Here is a 21,699-nt window from a genome sequence, read left to right as displayed (position 1 = left end):
AATTCCGCGAGGAAAGAAATAATAACTGGACACGACAATTCTCACAACACAAATCGTGACCAAAACAGACACCACCCGTATGTCAACCATTAGCAGAGTAGTAATAATTACAGGGAAAGATCACCTCTCCGCAGTAGTGATTATCACAGAGACAACCATAGAAACAGACAATATGGCAACCAGAACTATTATTATCAAGGGAGACAGAATAACTTCAGACGCAATGGTCCAGCGCACAGTTACGATTCCGGGAGAAATTCTCCACCACTTAACCGACAAGAAAGAAACTACAGGAACTACCGACATGACGATAGACGATATAATCGTAACGACAGACTTGAATTGCATCAGAACTGGCGAGATTCAAACAGAGCAGGGCACTCTCGACAAGGTGAATTTGTAGAAGTTAGGTGTCCTAATCCCAATAACGACGCGCGCCAACAAAGAGACAGACAATGACTCGCACCGCAGGCAGCCACGTGCGCCGGCTGGCTCAGAGAAAAATAACATAGACGCTAACATTAAGAAAAATTCCAGTATTCCTTACCGACGTATACAACATGATAATTGCTTTGAAGTTTAAACTCTGCCCACTAGGAAGAGTAAAGGATTGCACCACATTTCGCAAGTAAAACCATTTATTGAGAGATAATCTGCCTTTTAAGTTAGTCTTTCCTATAAAATTTTTCACTTCATGCTACTAGTACAATTTGTCACACTTTGAAACTGTTATCATGCAATAATGTTTTGAAGTTAACTATCCAGTCTAGAACCTAGAGAACATATTTAGGCGGTAATTACCACTGCATTGTGATAGTGAACAGAGGACACAGTGTTACTGTGTGTGTACATTCTTGCTTGTTAGTTGCACGATTACGTAATGACTATAAGGTTCAAATGGCTCTGAGCACTATGGGACTTAACTTCTAAGGTCATCAGTCCCCTAGAACTTAGAACTACTTAAACCTAACTAACCTAAAGACATCACACACATCCATGCCCAAGGCAGGATTCGAACCTGCGACCGTAGTGGCCACGCGGTTCCAGACTGTAGCGCCTTTAACCGCTTGGCCACACCGGCGACTATAAGGCTTACATACTTAGAACATATACTGCTAATGAGATTTTAATGCAAAATTTTGGTTTACTTGAAAAGACATTCCTTATTTGAAGTAGTTTTTGTGAGATTAAAGATGACTTAGTATTTGGTTTCTTTGACAGCTACACGATTATATCATGACGCTACTAATGTGTGACACAATTTACATTGTTGCTTTTGTGCTGTACCTGCTTTATATCTGCACAGTTTTTCTGAATTCTTCTGGAAAGGAAAACATGTTTTAGTAGTAACTTTTGTGGTATAGCTACAATGAGACAGCCTTTTCTATAGCACAACAATATGTTACAGCACAGTACTTTCTTCATCACAGCAATAAGCGTAATAACTAAGATATCTATTCGCAAAGCATTTCACTTTTGTGTATCATGAGGTAAGTACATTGACTTCTGCAGAACTTAGCTTTTGGAGGACAATAACTACGACACTTCCACAGAGATTATCTTACAACAAGATGCACAGTTGAGCGCTACAGTACACGTATTTAAGTGATTAATTTTGTACTTGAAACATTGATTTTTAAAGATATTTGAAGTACAATGATACAAAGGTTTTCCGTGATACATTTCATTCCATTGCTGTAATCTGTAACACCTGAGGGTATAATTACATTAATCCTCAAGGGGGTACAAGCTTACTTTGTGTACCATGTGTTTGGCAAGCACAAGGAGCCCTAGCTAATATGGCATTTTCTTATACAACTTTACACATCGGTACCATATTTCTCTAACACAGAATTAGACAGCTATCTGATTATTTAACAGAGAAACAAAATTTTTTGCTACGTCAGTGACAGATTTTTACGCAATTACACAGCTGGATAACTTCAGACTTACGAAATTGTATTTTGTCTGTACTGTGTGAACCCTTCATATTTTTCAGAACCATTGTGATACTATGAGAGCTTTGAATGATGTATTTGGTAAGGGAGCATGATTTTAAAGTACGTTTGAGGTAGATGACACTATTGAAATGAGCAGAGAATTTTTTTTAGGTTTTGAAATTATTGCAGAAAGCTATGATGTTTTTGAGATTTGACTGAGGTGTTATGATGTTATTTTTACGACGACGATGTGTATTATGTTGGTGAGATATGTTTATTATCAATGAGATGATGCTATATGAGGAATCTGATTATGCTATGTATTTATTATGATGAAATATTGAAGATGTGTTGATGAATATGTATATGTGTAATAAGGTAAGCAATAATGAGTAGTGGTTAGGGACTCTGACTTGTGAAAAAGGATGTTGGAAACCAAGAATCGTACTTTAAGAGTTATGAAATGTGTGTAAATGCGTGAATGTATCACAATGCCGACGAAAATTTTTTGGACACTGTTATATTCATAAGATTTTGTTTCTACACATTTGCAACACAAATTCTCAACCCGTGAAATTTTGTATATGAGACTGCCATTGTAGTGCAAACTGGTGTTGTAAATATTTCAGTAAGAAAGTTAAGTCGTGGGCACGACGCATTATGTGGGCAGCTGCATAACAGTCACCTGGAAAAAAGCCATTAGTGTGTGCCTTTCAGAGGCACAGGTGGAGAAAAAAGGAGGCCATTATCCTCGCTATTGACATTTCTTTGTAGAAAGCATCACAAATACGACACGCTCAAACTTGAAAATATATGATTACACAGTGGAGCTCTTAATTTATGATATTTACTAAAATGCCTAATGAAATGATGAGAAACATTTTACATCTATTGTCTTTCTAGTTGAGAGATTGCTCATTTTGTTTGATATCAAGTTTCTAGCTGCACTGCAGCATTGGTTAAAATAATATTTAATAGATGTACTAATATCACTATTTTCTGTCTACAGACCCAGTAAAGAATACGCTTATGATGTACTTTCTTAGAAAAGAGAGCACAAATAGACATTTCCCTTCACAGGAATTGCATAAATAATTTTTTTAACAACTTGGTAACTTTCTTGCAGAGTAAGATTTTGTGATGCATTACTCTAGTGTTAAGATCTGACATAGGTATTAGACATGGCCATCTTTACTGTAATATTTTTTTTGCTTGTGGGTTTGTCATGTTTAGATATAAGTTATTATATTTACTGCTGCTTGCTTTGACAATTTCCATTTTTTTCATTGCTGTTTGTACTAATTGTTTTGTGCTGCTGCATTGCCTCATCCCTTAGTTTAATATCTGAGCTCAGTAGATTTAAGTTAGCTTAAGATGGGGTAGGCTATATAAGACAACGAGTTGTGATGAATGGAAATAAATTCATTGAGAAGCTATAAGAAAATGATTTGGCCAAAAAAGTATTTTGAAAGAGGATATGAACAAAAACGTAGGGTTTAGGGACAACTGGTTTAGGTAGGATTTTCTTGGAAATAAATGATGAGGTAAGATAATGGAAAATAAATAATGAGGTAAGAAATATGTGAACATATAAATACAGAAAGCATAGGATTTTTTTGGTGGAAACAAATGTTGAAATAAGACGAAAGATCTGTGGAATGAAGTTTTTGGTTGGACTGCAGTACCAAATGTTACACTGAAAAAACACCCTGTCCTGTATTTTTGTGTTATTACACTATGTGAATTTGTATTTTTCCTGTCTTTATGTGTTTAGCTGATGTTGTTATGTTGTAGAATTTTTCTAATACTATGTTATTTACTTTGTAAAGATGTTTAGACATTATTTGTTCTGTTTTGTTTTAATGCTCATGTGTGAAGTTAATGTTTCGAAAGTTATTCTGATCTTTTATGTATGTACTTATGTCATAATTCCTGTAACACTGATGTATATGTTATTTCGATTCTTTTGTAAAGTCCGTATTACTACAAATGTTATCTTTATTGTTATGTTCTTTAATGATGTATTTTGTACCTTTCTTATTGTATTCTTATGTTATAAAATTGTAATTGACACCAGTTCATCAAATTAAGTAACTTGTAAGTTACATTTCACTGCACACGTTTCTGTTCGTCATAGTATATGGACAATATGTGAGAAGTTGGGACTGTTAGTGCTTGCACGTGTGTTAATAATTCAGCAAGGGACTGGCTAACAGCATTGCTGGTTCTAAGGACAATTCCAAAAACTTTGTGAGTGCACAAGTGGTGGTTTATGGACTTGCTATATTCTCCACAAGACTCTTCGATGGTGATTGTGCAACTGCACAGTCGCAACACATGGCTGTTGGCTGTCTCTACAAGGACTACAGTGGGTGTGCACCTTTGATGACCCACCAATACCATTATTTCTACAAGGACTGCAGTGGGTCTGCACCTCTGGAGGCCCACCAATACCATACACTCTACCAGGACTACAGTGAGTCTACTCTGTGATGACCTACCTACCAATATTCTTCAACTTCGACTGACTCTGCTGTGGGTTTGCTCTGTTGTGGCCCATTACCTGTCTGCATGTCAAGAGTCAGCACTGTCTTTCTGTTGGAAGGACAACACTACTTCTTCTTCAAGACTGCATTGAAATCCACTACTTCTGTGTGCATTGTCTTTTACTACTCAGACTTTCAGAAAAACACTGCAATTTTACTGTGATGAATGATCAGGACTGTCATTATGGACTGTGAGAAAATTTTAGCTTTTGACCAACATTGTATCAATAAGTGTGTGCATTTGATATCTTTGTTATTGTAATTATGAAAAATTTTATCAAATCATTGTTGGCCACTGCCCAAAACAATTTGTAAAATTTTTTGTGGGGAGCATGGGGGCTATGTAAGTAGGCTCTTTAGGTTTTCTTATTGGTAACGCCACGTAGCGCTCTGTATGAAAATCACTGGCGTGCTGTGTGCAGTCTGTGGCTAGTTTGCATTGTTGTTTGCCATTGTAGTGTTGGGCAGCTGGATGTTAACAGCGCGTAGCGTTGCGCAGTTGGAGGCGAGCCGTCAGCAGTGGTGGATGTGGGGAGAGAAATGGCGGAGTTTTGAAATTTGTAAGACTGGATGTCATGAACTGCTATGTATATTATGATTTTTCAACACTATTAAGGTAAATATATTGTTTGTTTTCTATCAAAATCTTTCATTTGCTAACTATGCCTATCAGAAGTTAGTGCCTTCAGTGGTTTGAACCTTTTATTTAGCTGGCAGTAGTGGCGCTCGCTGTACTGCAGTAGCTTGAGTAACGAAGATTTTTGTGAGGTATGTGATTTGTGTAAGGTATAGGTTAATGTTAGTCAGGGCAATTCTTTTGTAGGGATTTTTGAAAGTCAGATTGCGTTGCGCTAAAAATATTGTGTGTCAGTATAAGCACAGTCATGTACAATTGTTCTAAGGGGACGTTTCACGTGTTACCTTAACCTATTCGATCACCAGATCTATCTCCAAAAGAACACATATGGGGCATAATCGGTTGACAGCTCCAGCATTAAACGTCCCTGTTTGACCGACCAAGTAGAACAGGCATGGAACTCCATCCCACAGACTGACATCCGACACATGTACAACTCAATTCGAATACGTTTGCATGCTTACATTTAACATTCTGATGGTTAAACCTGTTGTTAATAAACCAGCATTGCGCATTTGCAATGGCTTATCTCGCCCTTACATGTGATCTTGCAATGTTAATCACTTAAATACGTTACCTCGACAAATGTATACCAGAAATTTTATTACTCTACGTTAATCACTTGTTGGTGTTGCGATTTTTTCCCTCAGTATATATGCAGGCTGTCCGTAATTAAAGTTTCTGTATCTTGTAGAAAGAGAACCACTGCTCTGAACGACGTTAAATTTGAAAAACATGCTATTGACGTAGGGGGTAACGTCATGGAACAAAATAAACTTAATGAAAATTTTACCACTATGTGATACCGTAAGCATCTTAACCTAAATGAGGTCGGCTACAAATGACAGACGAATTGCAATGCGATGGCTATGGTTTGAGTTGCGCATTGCACCGTCCGTACTGTTCAATGTGCCCGACTGCGCAAGTTCGGCACTCAATAGATTTGCCACTCTTCATTAGGTAAGCCTGTCCACCATGGCAAGATCGCGCCACTTCGGCTGAGAAAAATCGGTTTTTAATTGTCCTGACGCGAAAAAGGGCATAGAAAGAAAATTGGCATCGGTTTTTAATTGTCCTGAGTTCAAAAACTGCATAAAATGCAAAATGACATATTTTTCTAACCGTCGTGAGACTGGCGCAAGACATGTTCAGTACGTTGTCCACAGTTTTGCGCCACACGTTGAAATCGAAAAACAGCATGTTCCACAGCAAATCGAAGTGTCTTAGGGTTCACGTTCAGAATGCGTTGCGCAATTTGTGCCTTCAGTTCAGCTGCGTTTGTAATCGGAACACTGAACACGGCAACTTTCAGATAACACCAGAGCCATAAATCACGTGGATTAAGATCAGGTGATCTGGTCGGCCAGGCTGTAGGGAAATAACGGCTGATAATTCTAGCATTCCCGAAATGCCTCTTCAGCAGCCGCTCACTGCCTATGCAGTGTGCGAAGGAGCGCCATCTTGCATAAAAATACCCTGTTGTATGGTTGGAATGATGTTGGTGCGCAAAAGAATCCCATAGGGTTTACTTGTGACCGTACACGTAATAGGACGCGCAGGGCTCACCTCCTCGAAACGATACAGCTCTGTGATAAACTGCCTTGTCCTGAGAGAGAGTTCGAAGGATACGTAAATGCAGTATCAGGGGTCTTAGGCGTGGACTTGATGAGTGTAAGATTGCGTGGGCTGCTTGTAGAGCTCCGACAGCTGCTAGATACAAGCTGTAAGTGGTGCAGAATACGGAATTCGGTGAGGATAGTTAAGGAATCAGGGTAGATAATCCTAAGTACCCCTACATGCTACATAACACTTGATGACTCATCTGGCACTATCTCCACCTAACTTCCCATCAGTAGCCCATCTGTTTCTCTGAAAACCTATCACCGTAGCAACTGGGCTGTCAAGGCTCATCAAACTTTAGTACGACGTACAGTGACATGCGACGTAGAAACGGTGTCGACTGAAGACTTCGTTGTCATATTTCTGTGTCGATTTGCCCCTATTTAAATGGTCCGTAGGCGGGCTTACAGGGCACTCTCAGCAGCTGGTCACTTAGTCTGTGCTCTTCCAGTACGATATTTGGTCACATCTGGAGACTCCTTCCTGTTGCTGGCTGCGCCTCGGCATGCAGACGGTCGCGTAGCCCCGCGTGTAACTCTCTCACAAGGCGCCTCGAGGTCGGTTCTCGCTATTATCATTTTCAGACACTGAGGCGGTGCTTCCTGGCTTCCATGTAGTGATTTCTGGACTGCCTCAGTGGAAGAATTCGCTGATTTTATAATGCATATCTCGGGCGGAACTGAGATTTGCAACAAAACGATGTATTCAGCCCGCATCACACTGTCACCTTTGCGGAATGGACTGGTACCAGTCGATGTGCATGTGGATTTTGCCTGTGTTTCTGCATGTTGGCTTGTCTTGACGATGGAAATGGGCTTCGCCTGTCCACAGAATATTCCATGGCTATTCATTGTCCACTTCCATGCGAGCGAGAAATTTCAGAGGAAAGTTTGTCTTGCTCGCAAGTAAGCAGGATACAACTTCTGAACGTACGTGATATTGGATGAATAGCAATGCCATGCTCGCAGACGTGTCCAACGTTCGAGCAATTCCCCGTGTATTCCATGTTTGCGAATCAACGGTTGACCGCTCTAGCATTGCTGTGGCCACATCTTTAAAAGACGTCGGATCAACTGCTTTTCCTCCCTCTACCACATTATAATTCAAAAGATCCTGGCTTTTAGAATTTGGCTCTCATTTGCTAATAACCCTTAGCAGACATCGAACCAATGCCTCTTGAGTGTCCTAAACTTCTGTAGGGCTACTGCCGCACAGCAACCGATCTTGTGAAAGAGTTTTACCAGCAACACGCGTTCGTTCATGAAGACAGTCAAGTTGGGGGTCTGCGAGGAAAACTGAGGAACAGCCATGGGCTGCGCATATGTTGGTGTGCATATTTTGACACTTACAGCGTCATCTATTGATCAAACTTTCGTAATTGTTTTCCGCGACGTTTTCCCTGAGTCAGTGTTGTGCTGGTGAAATTTGACGTCATTCTTAGCTGTGGTTCTCTTTCTGCAGAGTTTTGAAGGTCGAACTTCAATTATGGACACCAAGTATATATTCACATACGCATTGTGGAACGGGTCTTTGTACGTCTGTTTGGGAGCACAGCACGCATAATGTAACATTAACCTGATTGTTCCGTGTAGAAGCCGGCCGGGGTGGTCGAGCGGTTCTAGGTGCTACAGTATGGAACTGCGCGACCGCTACTGTCGCAGGTTCGAGTCCTGCCTCGGGCATGGTTGTTTGTGATGTCCTTAGGTTAGTTAGGTTTAAGTAGTTCTAAGTTCTAGGGGACCGATGACCTTAGAAGTTAAGTCCCATAGTGCTCAGAGCCATTTGAACCATTTTTTCTGTGTAGAATCCTTGTGTTGTTGGGATCAAATAATAATTCTAAAGTTAAAAGGGAAATTCCACGTGGTTATGGGTATTTCGTTCGTTATTACATTACTTTTGACATGCAGCAGCACTGAACAGTCACGAAACTTGCACTGATGCCTTATGGGGAGGTAATTACAGAACTGCTGCCCGGTTTTAATTCGTTCGATAGTTCAATTACAACCAAGTCTTCCCCGGCCAACTTATTCAAATATCAAACCTTTCTTTGCTTCAGTAAACTGTTATAGTTTCAGGTTACTGAAGGTAAGTTTCTCTCGAGAGTTCCATGGCAACAGCTTTTCCGTCGTCTAGTTATTATGCTATATTACAACGTTAGATTACTAGATCATCATAATCAATAGACCACTTCAAATGCAATTAAATTTCCGTTGCGTTACGTATGCATGTCTGCCATGAATTACTCCCGCGGATAGTGAGATCGCGTAATGATATTAGTTCCTTTGGGCTTTACTCACTTGTAAAGAGGGCAACCTCAACCTCAGTCAGAGCCTTTTCAAGTGAAACTTTAATATCCACTTACGGAGCGAGGTGTTCAGTAATTAGCACAGCGGACTCGCATTCGAGAGGATGACGGTTCAAATCCACGTCCGACCATCCAGATGTAGGTTTCTCGTGTTTTCTCTAAATCGCTTCAGGCAAATGCCTGGATGGTTTAATCGAACTTGGAAGGCCAGTTGTTTTCCCCATCCCTGACACGATCTGAGCTTGTGCCAGTCTCTAATGATTTCTATGCTGTCGAGATTTTAAACCCTAATGCTCCAACGTCCATCTTTTTTCTTTAAAATAAAAAAAAATCGCCCACACAGGCGTATGGGTTGTGACAGACCCGCTCAATATGTGGTTCGGCTGGCCTGTGTTTGGGGTCCTCTACTCCGCCCCCCCCCCTCAAGTACACTCCCTCCCCCCTCCCCCGCCCAGGACTGTGTTTGTGAACCCCATCTGTCTGCGTCCCGTGTTATCCCATGTGAAGATGTGAGAAATGTTTGCGAATTGTGTAACTTGAGGCGGGACATTGGTTCCAGGTAATTGATATATGGGAAATGGTATACAAACAATAACCAGTATGGCCGGCATAATGTCGCTCGTCGTTAATCCGCCGGCCGAATTCGATCCGGGGCCGGCGCCTCCATGAATCCCAGAAGCGGCGTGCTAATGCTTGCGGCTATCTGGGACGGTTTTCCTACAGTAAAGTAACATATAGGAGGGTTATTCGGAAAGTAAGGAACGATCGCTCGCGAAATGGAAACCATAGTGAAAATCTGATGAAGTTTTGCTCAGGTGAGTTGGGCAGTGTTTCTAGTATGCCCGTCGATGGCGTTACGTCGTTATTTTTAGTTCTGGGCACACAGGGAGCACACAAAGATACCTAGAACAATAGTGTCCCCCGCCAAGTATGAGGGCCCAGTGAGAAATTCCACCTGAGGCTATGCAGCCAACATTACATAACTGTCGTGCGTTTTCTTCTTCGAGACAATTCTCAGCTGCATTCTGCAGGGGCAATGAAGATGGTCCTGCATCGTTTTCAATTGGAAATGTTTGATTACCCACAATACAGCCCGTAATTGTCTCCCTCTGAGTTTCATCTCAGCTCACATGAACCGCTGGCTATGAAGACAACATTTTGGCACAGACAACGAGCTGTAGGCCAGCGTAGAGATTTGTCGGAAAGCACTGGCGGCTACCCTCTAAAACGAGGGTCCTGGAAAGTTGGTACAACGCTACGATAAACGTCTAAGCTGGATGGCCGACTATGGAGATAAGTAGTTGGAAGTTGCAGCTGTTGCAAATAAAACAGTTTTGATTTTCACTGTGGTTTCCATTTCGCGACCTATCGTTCCTTACTTTCCGAATAGCCCTCGTAAATAGGCGACAAACCACTGGAAACAGTAATTACCGCAAAACATCTAAGAGTAGCCACGCCGAACAACCTAAGAGGCTGTTTACATATTCCGTTTAGTGCGCTACAAGGGTCCGCAGAGTTGTGCAGACTGCCTAATTAACGAAATACGCTGGAGATGCGCTGTATGTTAAAAACGAGAACAGCAAACACGAGAGAAGATCAAAGACAAGAGAAAAACTCTCCGTGCGCAGTACTTCAGAGGAAGACATGTCATTAAGACTGCGGATAGAAATGGTACTGGCAGTGAGGAAGTTTACCTATCGAAACTGTGGTGTTTTCATCAACTTCGAATCAGCGGTGGCATGGAATCTTAGAGAAGCCTGCATTTCTCGGAAGAACTAATTGATTTTCTAAGCAGTGTCCTGTTTCGTTAAATACAAGGTCGAATAGGAAACGATAATTATCCTTGTTCATCCTTAATTAATTTCGAAAAGAGTATTAACGAATAAATATCAAGCTTCCCTTCTCCTTCTGTCTTCTCATCTGGGTTTTTTTTTTCGCCCGTAATGATCGTTTTTACTGTTGTTCACTAACACGGTGTTTAATGCAGTGGCCACAGTGAAAGCAACACTTGCTCAATTCTTCTCAGCTCTCCAAGTGTGGTGTACTGTCGTTTTTTAATATAGTAAACTTATTTACACTGTAAATTCGGCTTTGAATGTTAAACTGTTGTGGCTAGACGGGCCAGAGTAGCATCCGCGTGGTTCCGGACTGAAGCGCCTAGAACCGCTCGGTCACAGCGGCCGGCAATTCTCGTTAAAACTTCTAGTACTTGTAGAGGGGACTGCAGATCAGCAATGTTAAGGAAGGCTATTCTCATGGCTGCCGTTTACCGTCATGCATTTTCATCCTTGTCAGCCTTCGCTACTACTTGTGATGCGCGCTGTTTACAAATCTTGCACTTGACCGCCTCTGGTGCTCCTCTCAGCTTAGAGCCCCTATATACTGCGTTCTCGGAAATTCCCGTTAAAAAAAATGTCTCTAAGCACTATGGGACTTAACATCTAAGGTCATCAGTCACCTAGACTTAGAACTACATAAACCTAACTAACCTAAGGACATCACACACATCCATCCCCGAGGCAGGATTCGAACCTGCGACCGTAGCAGCCGCGTGGTTTCGGACTGAAGCGCCTACAACCGCTCGGCCACAGCGGCCGGCAATTCCCGTTCTAGTACTTGTAGAGGGGACTGAGCAGACAATATTTTGAATATATGAGCTACACCCATTTGAAAATATATTTTTAAGTAGGTATTTGACAGGTCGTCGTGGCAGGAGGTGCTTACGTCGGACTAGTTGGTATAATGTGACGTCTGTCCTACTTCTCTAACCTAGTTAGAACCTCATTCGGGTGTCTGTGAGTGTCAGAGCAACGTGGTCGAGTACATATTTGCAGAAAACGCCAATATGAAAGTTCTGTATGGTGAAGCTCAACGTAATGAAAGAGTTGCTCGTCGCCATTATCAATATCGTTCTCCACAACGTCCAGCTCCATATCGTACCCTTTTCGCCACAATTATGCAATGGCTTCGAGGAAGGGATACTTGCACCGTCAGCAAGCATAACTGCGGTGCTTGAAGGAGACGCTGAACACCCGGAGTGGAAGAGACCGTGCTGCATTGGGTTGAAGAGAACCTATCAACGAGTGCACGAGTAATTTCTTTGGTTATTAATGAATGGAACTGTAAAACGAGTGATTTACTAGGTCACATCTAATAAATTACTTGCAGAAGTGGTCGCATTAGGAACAAGTTTTCAAATGGTTGTAGCACGTTTCCGGACATGGGTTCCTATTCGAACTATACTCACGCCCCTCTGTGCCCTTGATGTTTGTTACTGGAATTCTGAACACCCTGTAGAAGTCTTTTCGTTGCAGCGTCTCTGGCGGCCCTCGCTGATTACCTCGTCGTTGAGCGTAAGTAAGTTCCTTTATGGTGCTTCAAGCAGCCGCTAGTGTCGCTTTAGTTTCAAATCGGCCCTAACTAAACTGCAAAGTATAGAAAGCCGCAAGTCGACAGCATATATTAACAAGATATATGGGTTTTTGTTTCAGTTAGTGAAAACTTTACTTGAAAACTGAAATTGTCTATGTACAGACAGTAAGAGGTAGTTTTTCCTTTTAAGTGATAGCAAATAAAAAGCCACTGATGATGCTGTAACTTCAGCGAAACATCTCTGGATAACGAAGAAAAAAATGTGTTCATGCAAGAAGAAACTTATCAAAAAATCAATTTATTTCAATTTTGTTTCAAGAGTAGGCAAAAAATGAAGGTGGGTAGTGTGTATGTGCGTCTATGAGAATGTATAAGGGAGTCAAATCGACAGCTTGACTCCGCATGTGCAGTGTACGTGATCATGCACTGCCATACAGAGGAAAAGGCCGCCACAGAACCAGTAAGCACATCGAGTCGCTGTTTTCGCTAAGTCGTACCACACGGTGTGGGAAATTTTCTGAACTACACAAATAACTTTTAACATTATCAGGTAGCTTTTTTTAAATGGAGGCACAAACTTTTCTGTGTCGTTTGAAATAGCCATCGCAATATAGTTCAGTGAGATAACATCTTGTAATTTGATCGAAGGGCCCCACAAACCACTGTCCCACCGTCGGAAGATGTACTTCCACGAACGTCTGTACCAAATGTCGGCAAACACGTGACTCATGGTTCGTGTGTTCACCTGAGCGCTTGAAGCTCAGTAGTCTGTGCTCTGCTCTTCTAGAGGTCAGTGAAGTTAGCCACAAGAATATTCAGACTTTCATGGTGTCAGCCAAAAAGTTGTTGTGGTATTTGTTTATGGTGAATGTCACCAACTTGTGGAGCAGCGATACGGTTTGTATGATGAAATATGTCCTGACCGTTCCAAAAGTTCACGATCTGTCTTTGCAAGCATTATAAAAAATTTCAAGAAACCGGAAATGTGAAAATTAACATAAGCCAACGAAAAACAACAGCAATTGATGAGAGAAATTCAAATAACAATGGTACAGCGATTACGCACTATTCACATATTAATAACTGGTAGCCTGAATGTGTAAGTGGGATCAGCGAAAGTTGTCTTCTGCGAATATCCTTTCCACAGCTCCATAAACAGCTTCATGTTAACGACATCAAAACCAGTTACAATTCTTCGAGAGGTGCCTTCGAAAATTGCAAAGTGATGCTGCGTTTCTGTGTCACGTTTTGCATACGGATGAAGCGTCGTTTACCAACCACGGGCAAATCGATCTGAGTTACACTACCGGTCTCCTGAAAATCTGCGCCGGCTAAGAGCAGTGAATACACAACGAAAGTGGCCTGTCAACATGTGGTTCAGGCTTCTCAAGAATAGCATCATTTGTCCCTGTTTTAGTGATGGTAGCCTAAATCCCCATACGTTCCTAATAGATACGCTGCAGCAATTCTTGGAACATATCCCTCTGCACATAATGCAATACATGTGGTACCAATATAACGAATGTTCTGCCCATTCCGCACAGATGATTTCAGACATCCTTAACTGAACATTTGAAGGTCGTTGGATCGGTGATGCAGAAGACGCCAAATGATTTGCATATTCACGTCAGCAAACAACTCCTACAGAACTACGTGAACAGGGCGAGAGTGTAATACCGTATCCCAAGACAGTATTTGCCATCTGTAGGAGCGACTGGGTGCCATAGTCAGCGCCTGCTATGCCGGCGGTGGAGCTTCACCATGTAATAATGTGGGTGTTTCAGCACGGGCCGATGTCTGGTTCCTCAGAACCGTTTGTGCTATTGATCTGTAAATCACTCCACATGCACTGTTGCAACTATAAATCTTGAGAAAATTGGTAAGCTCTAAAAGCGTGTACTACTTTCTTCCGGCTGTATATATCCATGTATCAGGACGCATTCGGCTCATTTATGTAGATCGCAAAGTCTGTTCTCGAAGAGCCGGTTCAGTTGCTGACACTCCGGGTAGTTGGGACATGATGCGATTCAGGTTGTCTCCGTATTCACTGGATGTGAAGCTCGCTGGTTGTGTCCTCAGTGTTCTAAAGAAGCCGTATTGCTTCTACTTTGCATCCTTCGCGACAGAAAAGCGCTCTGACGAGAACATTCTCATACCTGCCGATCTTGCATTTTTACCTGTCTTGATCACAAACAATGCTGATGTACCGGCAACACATGTCTTCCAATCCCATGATACAATTCTAGTATAGCTTTCCGTTTTTTGGTATTCTACATCCGTCCAAAGTAAAGTTCTTGTCGTATTGAGTAAATAGCAAATCATGAAATATTTAAAAAATTTTTGGCGTTCCAGTAACCAAGCTGACAACAGCTCCAACCCAGTATTTGAATATTTTTCCTTTACGATACGCTTTATTACACCATCTATATTTCAGCCTCAGTTCATTTTCAAGTGCTACAAATGTCAAAAATCATCTAGCTTGAATGGAACACAACTCATCGTTTCAATATATCGTGTTTATAAAACCGAAGCTATATAGTGTAACTATGACTTGTGTTCCACATAGTTCACTTGACACTTGAAAATGGCCTAAGGCTGAAATCTATATCTTGTAATAAAGAATATTATTTAGTAAAATGGCGGTTATATCTTTCCAGTATTTGAAGGTCCCTTACCGATTGTCGAGTATTGTAAAAAACCCCGGTCGACACCCTGTTGTGAAATGAGCAAGGTAGTACTTCCTCTGTAGTGTCGCTTGAAAAGGCAATCATTTTGTTTTATTTTCAAATACGAAACTTGTTATCCCTGGTAGAAGCTTTTGCTATTTTGAACATTCGTAACAATTTGTGGCGAGGTAGCAGCAATGGACTGACGCTCGTAGTGTTTTATGGCACGTTCTAGCGAAGCCCAGTTGGAAGAACTCTGTCCCGCAAGAACCTACTGGGTGATCAAAAAGTCAGTATAAATTTGAAAACTGAATAAATCACGGAATAACGTAGATAGAGAGGTGCAAATTGACACACATGCTTGGAATGACATGGGGTTTTATTAGAATCAAAAAAACACAAACGTTCAAAAAATGTCCGACAGATGGCGCTTCATCTGATCAGAATAGCAATAATTAGCATAACAAAGTAAGACAAAGCAAAGATGATGTTCTTTACAGGAAATGCTTAATATGTCCACCATCATTCCTCAACAATAGTTGCAGTCGAGAAATAATGTTCTGAACAACACTGTAAAGCACGTCCGGAGTTATGGTGAGGCACTGGGGTCAGATGCTGTCTTTCAGCATCCCTAGAGATGTCAGTCGATCATGATACACTTGCGACTTCAGGTAACCCCAAAGCCAATAATCGCACGGACTGAGGTCTGGGCACCTGGGAGGCCAAGCATGACGAAAGTGGCGGCTGAGCACACGATCATCACCAAACGACGCGCGCAAGAGATCTTTCACGCGTCTAGCAATATGGGGGGAGCGCCAACCTGCATAAACATCGTACGTTCCAGCAGGTGTTTATCAGCCAGGCTGTGGATGATGCGATTCTGTAACATATCGGCGTACCTCTCACCCGTCACGGTAGCAGTTACAAAACCAGAATCACGCATTTCCTCGAAGAAAAAAGGCCCGATAACGGTAGATGTGGTAAATCCAACCCATACCGAGACTTTCTCGTCGTGCAATGGAGTTTCCATGACAGTTCTAGGATTTTCGATAGCCCAAATTCTGCAGTTGTGGGCGTTGACAGACCCTCGGAGCGTGAAATGAGCTTCGTCGGTGCACAATACGTTACTTAACCAATCGTCATCTTCGGCCATCTTTTGAAACGCCCACGCCGCAAATGGCCTCCGCTTCACTAAATTGCCAGATAACAGTTCATGATGCCGATGGATTTTGTACGGGTAGCATCGGAGGGTACGCCTCAGTGCCAACCAAATAGTAGTGTATGGAATGTCGGTGCGACGTGCGACTACACGAGCGCTGACTTCTTGTGCATAGACGAACCCGCTACAGTCTCCATTTCTTCCTGAGCTGTCTCAGCAGCATTACGCCTCGTGCTCGGTCGGCCACTACGGGGTCTATCGTCTAAACTACCCGTGGCTTCGAACTTCGAAATCATTCTCGCCACAGCTACATTTGTCAACGACCTTTACCCGTTCGAATCCCCTTCGTATGGCAATAGGATCGTAACGCTGAACTAGCACATTCCCCATTCTGATAATACAGCTTCACCAAAAGCGTCTTTTCAGGTAACGTCAACATGCTGTGACTGCTGGCGCATCTGATTCTCTCTCTCATTACAGCTCCTTTCATACGCGATTGCCATGCGCAGTCACTGACGTTTTGCTGTCAAGCGCCATCTGTCGGACACTTTGTGAACTTTTTTTTTGTTCTAATAAAACCCCATGTCATTCCAAGCATGTGTGTCAATTTTTACCTCTCTATCTACATTATTCCGTGGTTTATTAAGTTTTCAAATTTATACTGACTTTTTGATCACCCGGTATATCCGTTTCCAGAATGAATTTTTCGCCCTTTAGCAGTGTGTGCATTGATTTGAAATTTCCTGACAGATTGAAACGTTGTGCCGGGCCGAGACTCGAACCTGAGACCTTTGCCTTTTGAAGGCAAATGCTCTGCCGGCTGAGCGATCCAAGTACAACTTACAACCCCGCCCTCACAGCGAAGGGCAAAGGCAAAGGTCACAGATTCGATTGTGGGTCCGGCACAAAGTTTTAACCTGTCAGGAAGTTACAGACATTCTCATTCGATTTTCAGCTCGACACAAACTACTGAGTTGTGTGCTTCGGTCCATACAGAGAAACCTTTGGTACGGACTAAAACAAACTTAACTTAGACCTCTTTCAAAAAAATTCATAGTGATTCACTGCAGATAAATAAATGGAAACCAGATCACATTTTAACGAGTGTGTAATTTAATTTTCTGAAGTTCACAAATCCACAGCGGGTGTGGAGGTGTTCAGCAACAGCCCGAAAGTCGCTCCACCACGGGTCTCAAGAGCAATACGGGCCCTGCAACGAATTTGTCACGAAAGTCAGGTCGTCCACCACACGTCGCGAACGCATGGCTCTGTACAGAGACCACGGGAAATCGGTACGTAACAGGAAAGGTACCAAATGAAGATCTTAACTTTGTTGTGTACTATCGAGAACTTCCGCAACCAAGAATTATTAAACTCGTCTGAAATAGATACTCGCTGTCCGCCGGAGGCGCCTGCTGGCACTCGTAAGAAATGCAGCGTCACGTGCTGAGTGTGAGGTATGCGCCTCGGCCTGTCTTTCTCGTCGCCCTCGCTTCTCCGCGTCCGTTGTCAACAGCTTTCGTCACAGGCTCTCTGACGTCATGCGTATGCTGCCGCTTTCCCCAACGGCGTCATCGCGAGAGAAGAGCGTACTGCGTTGCGGTCGCATTCCATAATCAGGAACAAGAAAATAGTGTACAGATAAACGCAAACACTCTGTCACAAAACCTGTGTCAAATATAAGACATATCCAACAAGATATTGATTTTTTCTGTTCCTAACGTGCATAAGTGAGGCCGGAAATATTAGCTCATCGTAAGAATATGCTATATTTCATGTAGGTTCTTTTGTGTATCGTTCAAGAACGACCACTTTTAAATCGTAGAGAAAATTATCACATTTATGTAAGAACCTGTATTCTGAAATGTACAGTGTGAAAATGAATCAGAATTTTTGTTATAATTATGCATAAAACTTTAGTACTGTAGAACGTATAATCTTCATTTTATCTAATAATTATCATTTTTAACCACCAGATGTGCAGCTAAAACAAGCTCCGAGAGGTTACTTAAAATAAACTATTATAATGTCATAGGACTTTGTAAATTAAGAATGGAAATTCTTTCCTACAATGTTCCTACTGCTGACCTAACTAAAACAGCTGTTATGAAATAATCTTTTTAATGAACAATTTTAGGCAATATATTTACACTAGAATGCATGTCAGTATTAGCAGATGTTTCTTAAAAAGACAGCCATGTAAAATAATGTGTCGTTCATGTAATACCCTGGTGAAACTATAAAATCCGACCTTACTTCTCTTCCGCAAAAAAAAAAAAAAAAAAAAAAAAAAAAAAAAAAAAAAAAAACTTATTTCAGAAAAGGAATGACGAATTACGAACATTGAAAGAAATATGTGTGGATACTACACATGTCGTGATTAATTCGTGATTACTTCTCTCGTTAATTCGTGATTACTTCTCTCGCCGGAAACTTAAAAGCTAGTGAAGGAAAATTAGCAGCAAGTAACAATGTCGGGCTTATATAGAGGGCGGTCAAATGAAAACAAGGCAGATGGAAAAAAGCACGTAAACCATCCATTATTTCAAAAGTGATCGCCATAACTGCTAATACAATTATCCCACAGTAAGACAGATTGTGAGACAGACGGTCAATGTCATCATGGACAAGTGTTTGCGATTGCCTACGGAAGCGTGATTCTACTCAGGCGTGGACCGCTTCGTCCAAGCAGACCTACGGTCACGAATGTCTGTTTTCAGAACTGCAGAAATCTGGAAATCCCCGAGGAGAGATCGGGACTTAGTGGCAGCTGTGTAAGGGTGGGGCCACATATTCCCAGGGTTGTTTCGACTGATCTGCAGAAGTTTCACTGGGAGGCCTTTACACGTCCGTCAGACAGTCCCAATCTCTCGTCATACGACCTCCATATTTTTGAAATCCTAAAGAAATAGCTTCGTGGCCGTGGATTTGCTTCGGACAAGGAGATGCAGGCTTGGACAAAATCATAGTGCTGTAGGCAACCGCAGAAATTTTACCTTGAAAACACTGTGCGTCTTGTCTCACAGGGCGATAAATGTATGAAGAGCTATGGCGATCACTTTTTAAATAATAAATAGTTTACTTACTTTTGTTTTCCATCTATCTCGTTTTCATTTAGCTGTCACTTCTATAGCATTATACAGGGTGAGGCAGCTAGGTCATAACACCCCTTGTATCTCCCCAACCGCAATAGATACAAAGATGCCGTTTGGACAGTGAATTGCAGGGACAGGGGCTACTTGAATACATCAAATTTCATGTTTGTGCTATTTTTTATTGGAGAGATATGAGGGCATCTTTGGTTTTTTTAAATGGAACACTATGTTAAATTGTTGTCTGTCAAAACTGCGGGAAGAAAAATGCTGTGCTGCAAAAATATGCGTCTAAGTTTTGTTTCTTGCTATCACTTTCGACTACGATAGCAAGGCATGTGAGCCATTAGACAAACTGTTTCTCATTTACATTCTTTTCTCCTTATACATATTTTCAAACAAAAATTCTATAAACAACAATGTCATTTTTTTCGTTTTCCTTCTTGCCAGCGTTTTTACAGAAAACATGTAAGATGTATTTATCGGTTATGGTTAGAATACTACTACAAAATTATCCGAAACTTTTTAATGCTACCCATTGGCAGGTTAAAAGTGTACGAAATACTAAGTTGCTATCCTCGCAGATGCAGAGCTGGAAAGGTCTCTTTCTCATAACATGTATACTAATGGTCCCAATCTGTTTACTCACCCATATTAAGCGACTTCAGTTCTCAGTGAAATCATTAAGTGAATTTGTATGAAAAGGACAAATAGCAGCAATCATAAAGTTTTCTTTATATACGCAACAGATGTGTCGTTCAAACAGTGAGCTTTCATGACGTGTCCCAACAAAATTATCTACATCTACACCTACACTCCGGATGGCAGCCTATGGTGTGTGGCGAAGGATATTTTGAGTAGCGCTGTCGCTTTGCCGTTGGGCTCGCGAAGGGTGTGCGGGGAGAAGGAACGCTGGTGGTAAGCCTCTGCGTGCACTCGAATCTCTAATTTTCCCTTCGGGGTGTTTTCGCGAGATGTATGTAGGACGTAGCACCAAACTGGATAATTCTTCTAGGAACCGTTGTTTAACAACAGACCACTCCGTGACGCAGAGCGCCTCTGTTGCACCGTCTGGCACCGGTGTTGGACGAGTATCTCTGTGACCCTGTAACGAAACAAGCTTCCCTTCTTGGTTCGGGTCTTCTCTCTTTCCTCTCTGAAGTGGTTCCATTGATTGTTCGGCAATCGTGTAATTATACGATAACGAGTCTTTCCGCCTATGTATGCGCAACATGCTCATCCTTAAATATTTCACCATGTCCTTACTTTTCCTCATGTGTATAGGACATTGCAATAGCATAATAAACAAATTATTATCTATTAAACGTAATTACAAATGTATAAGACGTGATTTATTGTCAATATTTGTACGGTATGTTTCTAAATATGACTCAAATAAAGAGAAAAGAGATTATAGAACGACGCACACACTCAGAGCCAGTTCGAGAACATTTTTCCACCCGAGCGACGTATCATTTGGCTCCCCCCTTTTCTCTTGTACACTTTCGGTTAGTTTACGCTTCTTATTGTGATATACACTGTATACAAATCTTTCACTGCCCCCCCCCCCCCATCCCGCGGCCGTACTAATTATGATACGTTCTATACGGAAATTTTAGAATTGTGGCGCCTCCTCTCAGCTTGGTGCCCCAAGCGACAGTTTGTGTCGCTGGGGACTTAAACCGGCTTCGCATAAATTGCAGCTAAGATTTATAGAATTGGAAGCTGAGAAATAAGCGATGCTTATCAGAAAAAGGCTTAAAACGTATACAACGTGATACAGAGGTACTACGGGGTGCCATCCAGGCGCATCCCAGTGACTTCTGGCTGAGCGAGAACTCACCGGCGCGTCTTGTGAAGAGACCCACGTAGCGACCAAGGCCAGTGCAAGGACCGCAACAGTAGCTGCCGTCTCGGTCCGCATGTTGTCTGTGACTGGCCGGAGACGCGCCGCCGCCGCCGTATAAGCACGGACAGCACCCAGCAGCTGACGCGTTTCTGACCCGGGTTACTTGGAAACGGCGCCAGTTGCAAGTTCTGAGAAGCTGGCATACACTCTTCTGTGTAGATTAGCTGGCCAATTCTTGTGTTTCAACAAAATGCGTCTACACTGAATGCGATAGCGATACGCACGTAGGCGCTACAGTCTGGAACCGCGCGACCGCTACGGTCGCAGGTTCGAATCACCCTGCCTCGGGCATGGATGTGTGAGAAGTCCTTAGTTTAATTAGGTTTAAGTAGTTCTATGTTCTAGGGGACTGATGACCTCAGATGTTCAGTCCCATAGTGTTCAGAGCCATTTGAACCATTTGAGTTTCTTCCGAAATCGATTTCAGTGAATTCTTACGCTAAAGATGATGTA

General features: G+C 42.0%; 1 protein-coding gene across 1 annotated transcript in view; it reads right to left on the bottom strand.

The window, feature by feature from the left end:
* The window catches only part of LOC126179512 (inter-alpha-trypsin inhibitor heavy chain H4-like), a 123,306-nt gene extending 102,032 nt beyond the window's left edge, over window positions 1-21,274 (bottom strand). Inside the window, exon 1 of the mRNA XM_049924613.1 lies at window positions 21,181-21,274. Within this exon, the coding sequence (XP_049780570.1) occupies window positions 21,181-21,261 (81 nt within the window). The 5' untranslated portion in view covers window positions 21,262-21,274. The remainder of the gene's footprint in view (window positions 1-21,180) is intronic.
* Between the last annotated feature and the right edge of the window lie 425 nt (window positions 21,275-21,699).

The sequence above is a fragment of the Schistocerca cancellata genome, chromosome 1 (genome assembly GCF_023864275.1).
Source record: "Schistocerca cancellata isolate TAMUIC-IGC-003103 chromosome 1, iqSchCanc2.1, whole genome shotgun sequence".
In the NCBI taxonomy this organism is placed as follows: Eukaryota; Metazoa; Arthropoda; class Insecta; order Orthoptera; family Acrididae; genus Schistocerca; species Schistocerca cancellata.
The sequence above is the reverse complement of the archived record's forward strand: the minus strand, read 5'-3'. Positions and strand labels throughout refer to the sequence as shown.